General features: G+C 34.8%; 1 protein-coding gene across 1 annotated transcript in view; it reads right to left on the bottom strand.

The window, feature by feature from the left end:
- Window positions 1–5,522, bottom strand: part of LOC107678074 (epidermal growth factor receptor substrate 15-like 1) — a 20,238-nt gene extending 14,716 nt beyond the window's left edge. The window contains exon 1 of the mRNA XM_016473189.1: window positions 5,454–5,522. Coding sequence (XP_016328675.1) covers window positions 5,454–5,522 — 69 coding nt within the window. The remainder of the gene's footprint in view (window positions 1–5,453) is intronic.
- Window positions 5,523–5,974: the final 452 nt, after the last annotated feature.

Below are 5,974 nucleotides of genomic sequence, written 5' to 3'. Positions count from 1 at the left end.
GTTCTCACCAACTCCATACAAAATCTTCACAGTTGATCCAAATTCCTGGTTTACATACAGTATTCTTCTCCAAGGAATCCAAGGATCATGCTTCACTTTTTGAGTTTGATCTTAAAACTAGCTGGTTGCCGCTTGGTTTCCACCTAAATGTTAATCTCGACTCCAAACATTAGCGACTGTGTTTAAGTCAAGTGAATTTTGAGATGACTGTCTGTATTTGACCATTCAAGTGAGGCGCGGCTTTGTGTCTATTGTTCTTCACTCATTTCATCACCATGCGTTTCCTGCTATTTATTCCTCATTCATGCACATTTCTTTATCAACTTTAAGTAGTACTGTGCTATGAGTTTATATATTGCGCTTCATATCATCGCCACGACATGGTCATATATCGCCCAGCCGCAGCTAACAGTATTAGCTCATACTAACAAAACACAGTAACACACACTGGTAGGACATTGTGATGTATAATCGCGATTAGCATCTCACTTCAATTCACTGTATCTTGCTTGATGTAACTATAAAACATTATATAAGGTATTTAACGTTACTTACCTTTTGCAGTTTGCATGTCTGTTAGCTGCTGGAAGAAGTCTGTGTCCATATTCGCGTTTATTTTTTCTCAATCTTCATCCCACAACCCAAACTCAATTAAACATTAAACAGTCAAGACGTAAAATAATCCATGTAAAAGCCATTACTAGTGAACCGACCGAAGCAGAAGACGAACGGCGCGCTCACTAGTCATTGGCCAGATTCCTGAGTGATGGTCAGATTAACCAATCACGCTCAAAGCAACACTGCAAGACAGCAAATAGCGTTGCAACTATGAAACAAATAAATAATAACTTGTTTTAAGTGAAAGATTACAAATGTGTCTATTTATTTTTATTTGTAGGCTGTTACATTTAATTAATTGTTCAAATGGTGATTTCACATTATGCTAGGGTTAGGTGCATCTGTGCTATTCACTGTTTACCACCCGTCATTTCCATCTGATTTTAGGGTAAAATTAGGTTTAGGGCCAGAGGGACTATGTTTTCAGACAGGATCAATAAGATATACTGCTTATTCAGGAACAGGTCTTACTTGGCAAAATCATGGCAGTCGTGTGTGTGTGTGTGTGTGTGTGTGTGTGTGTGCCTGGTATTTATCACACGATGGGGACCAAATGTCCCCACAAGGATAGGTCCCCATGAGGAAACAAGCTTATAAATCATAAAGAATTAAGTTTTTTGAAGATCTAAAAATGCATAAAGTTTCCTGTGAGGGGTAGGTTTAGGTGTAGGGCTGGTGTAGGGCAATAGCACATACAGTTTGTACAGTATAAAAACCATTACGCCAATGGAATGTCCCCATAAAACATGGAAACACAACATAATTGCATGCAAGTTACAAAATTTGACTACATACTTTTATTTAATAGCATAGATATTGCAAGCTATTGACTGCAGTAGGACTGTATAGCATTTGTGATATGAGACAATGTAAACTGAAAATGTTGAACTTCTCACCATAGAAAGTGAAAGTCTGTTTTTTAGTTATTCAAAAGTAAAGACAATGTATAGGTTGGCCCTAAGAGCAATGTTCCATCATGAACATTGTTGTCCTTCCCACATAGCAAGCGATCTTGGCCCAAATGTGGCCTCAAGCTGGAACTGCTGGCCTTCTGTCGGCAATGGCAGGTACCCTTTCAGCCAGAGCTGGGCCATGTGTGGCGATGATGGCACAGCATGGATCACGGCAAACATGAGGGACGATTGCTGGTGGGAGGAGTGTGGCCCAAATCAGGCTTGTGATCTGACAGCATATTAGCCTATGTGACCCACGATAAACAAGACAAATAAAATATTGCATGATAATGGTTAAATGATCACATAAATTTTAATGAATTGTAGTATTGTTTAAATGTAATCTTTGAAATGGCAAGTCAGAACAGAATGAAACATATCATTTCAAAATTAAGCAAATCAGTAAATCAGTCAACTGCAATAAACTGCACTTACTTATAATTTTATTATATTTTATATTATTATTCTCAGAACAAATAATCTTAGAATCCTTACATAAAGAGAGCGAGAAAGAGAGATCATTTAACCATTATCATGCAATATTTATTTGGTTTACCATGGCGCACATACATTTATTAATATGCTGTCATGCACAAGCATTAAATAACATGATCATAAAAGCATTGTATTTTTATTCAGATAGGTGTGATGCTTTGTGTGAGGAACAGATCCAAATTCAAACCATTAAGCGATATATATCTCCTTCTTCTGTAGTTACAGTAACAATTTCAAAATTTGCCGTTAAGAAGTTTTACAACAAGTTTTATGCGATATCAAAAGCTTATTGGCTCTTGCCGGTTTCGTCATAGATTGCGACATGCCGTGTTTCCGGTGATGCGTGTTTTGAATGAGAAACGCACGCCTTTACGGAGTGGATCGGGATAGTAGTGATGGGAATATCGGATAATTTTACCGACTCGGACCTTTGAGTCTCGTTCAGCAAAATTAACAAATCTTTTTGCGAGTCATTTCGTTCATTTTAGCAAAATATTATTAAAATGTTACGTGTTACTTCCCTAACACACCTACTACTTACGCAAACGTTGATCACACTACAAACAAAACAAAACTATAATGCTATAAGAAACAGAAAAGATTAATTCATTGTTTGATTAGCTCACCTCACCTCTTATCTGACAAGTCTTCGGGTTTGAGTCGTTCGTCAGCGGCAGCTGGATGCAATAATTGCATGCCAATGTGCATTGGCTCGTTTAGTTTACACTCGAAGTAGATTGGTCTATCGAAGCGATATCCCAATTTGTCGGTCACGACGTGACTCGTAGTGACCGACTGAAAGGGAACTATAGATACTATACAGTGAACTATACAGAACCTATAGGATGTTGCGCATGCACGACTGATCGAATCACTCCCCGAGAGGACTCGTTCTTCCCGAGTCACATTAAAAATTCGTTCAAAATGAATCACTACGGGATAGTATTTACAGCATTTAATAACTTAAATTATGTCCTGCTCCTCACACTAAACTATTATATTCCGCCAGAGAGGACTGCGACTGCAACGCGTCGTCATTTGGACTACTGTGGTACTGCTTTTTGACATTTCTGCAATAAATTCTTGTGATTGCACACGTCTGTCTGTTGCGTTTCTCTTATTGACTGTATACTTTATACACTCACTCTTTATTGGTTGATTTTTTCTTTATGAAAATAAAGCATTTTTAATGCAATACATTTTTTATTGCACGGTTACATGATTTGTGGATTTTAAGGCTGATTTTCTATTCTATATTTATTATATTTCTATTCTATATAAAATTACAGAGTTTGAATGTAAAAATACAGCACACCTTGCTTTTCAGACCGATGTGCTTTGTAAAAATCGAAGCGTTTCAGAAAGGCAGGGCATAGAGGAGAAACAATAATGTACAGTATGTGGAAAATAATGTGTTTTTTTAACCTTAAACCGCATAACACATTTCATTACACCAAATACACAAAATAATGTTATTTTTAGCAACATCATATGACCCCTTTAATATAATGAGCTACATTATTTAATTACAGATATTGTTTGTAATTTCACATGAATTTGTATGTAATTTAAGAAAACAGAAAAATACTGTATAAATAATACAGTAATTGCTTCTATAAAAAAATCTGAATTACTGTAATTTTTCATTTAAGGAATAATACTTAAAATAACAGTCAAGTTGTTAATTTACAGATATTGTATGTAATTTAAGAAAACAGAAAAAATACTGTATGAATAATAAGGTAATTTTCCCGTATTAAAAAATGAGAAATACAGTAATTTGTCATTAATTATATAATCCTTAAAATAATGGTCAAGTTTTTAATTTACAGCTATTGTTCGTAATTTTACATGACTTTGTATGTAATTTATGAAAACAGGAAAAATACTGTATAAATAATAAGGTAATTTTCCCGTATTAAAAAATTAGAATTATTGTAATTTGTCATGAATAATATAATCCGTAAAATAACAGTCAAGTTGTTAATTTACAGATATTGTTAGTAATTTTACATAGTTTTAAACATAATTTTAAATGACAGAAAAATACTGTAAAAAAAATTAGTTATTTTCCGTAAAATTAGGATTTTTTTTACAGTGCAGAAAATCCACATATGCATCACATAAGTAATAGAAGTCATGATGCTCCAGGAAATCTCTAATATGGACAAAAGCATCCAACTATTGCTGTAGCTGAATAAAAATAAGACAGAAACACTTTGAATTATGAAACATGAAGACAATAAACACTGGAATTTAATAATATATGGTTTATCTGTGTTCTTCAAGACATCTTGGGTATTTTCAGAATAATTAAGTATATGTATAATCCAGAGGTGTGACCAAGTCATTGTTTTGCAAGTCACAAGTAAGTCTCGAGTATTTCATGTGAGATCTGAGCCCTTAGTAAAACTACTCAAGTTCAGTTTAGGGATTGTGCCAAAATAGGACAAGCAGTGAAAAAAAAAAAAAAAAGATTTTATTAGTAACAGAATAGCGAAAACAACAGAATTTCATAGAAATACAGCTGCAACATACTTTGCATGTGTGCTTAAGTATATATGCTTCTAGGTGTTATATCTAAGCCAATGAGCCATTATTTGGAACCTCAATGAAATAGATTTAAAAACGTGGTTATATCAAAGCCAATGAGCCATTATTTGGAACCTCAATGAAACAGATTTAAAAATATGTGAGCGGAAATGCAGAAAGAACTGCTTTGAAAGAACTAGAAGGAATAACTGCTACCATACTTTACAAGTGAGAGGAAACATGCAATATGGATGCAGACAAACTCATGAAGACTGTACTATCATTCTTTATAACTAAGAGTAACAAAGACAAAATTATTTTATAGAAAAAAAATGTTGTACATTAAATGTTAAGTTTATAATATGCATAGTTGATTGCTAAATTGAGGGGCTATGTGCGTTTAATTTTAAATCTAGATTAAATCAAGGTTTATCTAATAATTCTGTTGCACCAAACTTTAAACCTTTAAAAATAAGCAGGCTTACATTTGAACCCATCATTTTGATCCTGGATTTAAAGTTAGGCTATAGCCTATTTAGGATTAACTTTAATCCAGTTGCACCATAAATGTAAACTCAGATTTAAATCTCGATTATGGATTAACTTTAAACTTAATGGAGGTTTAAATAAAACAAAATGCACATGAAATTAAAATATGTAACTGATTGAACAAAAACAGTGGAGATCTGACAAAAAAAAAAAAAGGTCTCAGAGAGGTGTTTATTACAAATAAAAATGAAAAAGCACATCGAGTTGGCAGAGTGCGAGGGTCGTGACGGGATGCGGATCCATCACTCATGTTGGACCTCGGTGTTGGACAAACAGAAGAAGTGAGGAATATGTTTAGCGTTTAACAGCAGCGGTCACGGTGATGATGAGGCAAGCACCAGTGAAGTGATTGCGGCCGTGCCTCTTGTTTCTCATGCCCACTCCGTGTGTCTGCTGGGCGGCGATCAAACGGAGAAGGGTATAACTGCAGCCTGGAGATCTCCAAATGGATGTCGAGTCGAGTCGCAAGTCATCAAATTTGGGACTCGAGTCCAGTCAAGTCTCGAGTCATGTGACTCGAGTCCACATGCCTGGTATAATCCATTGCCAATCGACATAGCCTTTATTACAGTATAGAATATATTTTCTGCCTCATTCGGTGATAAGAAGCCACATCAGATCACAAAGGAAGTTCTATCAAACATTTGACTGATGTTGTGGAGTAAAAGGCAAGGAAGTGGTGAGGATCTAAATGCAGCACAATTTATTAACAAAATTAATAAAAAAATCCAAACAAGGTAAAAACAAGGTAGATAAATTCAGACAGAGTAAAAAACATGCAACAGTTTACATAAAGTAAAACAATGACCAACAAACAAAAGACTGAA

The sequence above is a fragment of the Sinocyclocheilus anshuiensis genome, unplaced genomic scaffold, assembly GCF_001515605.1.
Source record: "Sinocyclocheilus anshuiensis isolate Anshui unplaced genomic scaffold, SAMN03320099.WGS_v1.1 scaffold1358, whole genome shotgun sequence".
Lineage (NCBI taxonomy): Eukaryota > Metazoa > Chordata > Actinopteri > Cypriniformes > Cyprinidae > Sinocyclocheilus > Sinocyclocheilus anshuiensis.
This window is presented reverse-complemented; position numbering and strand designations above follow the sequence as displayed.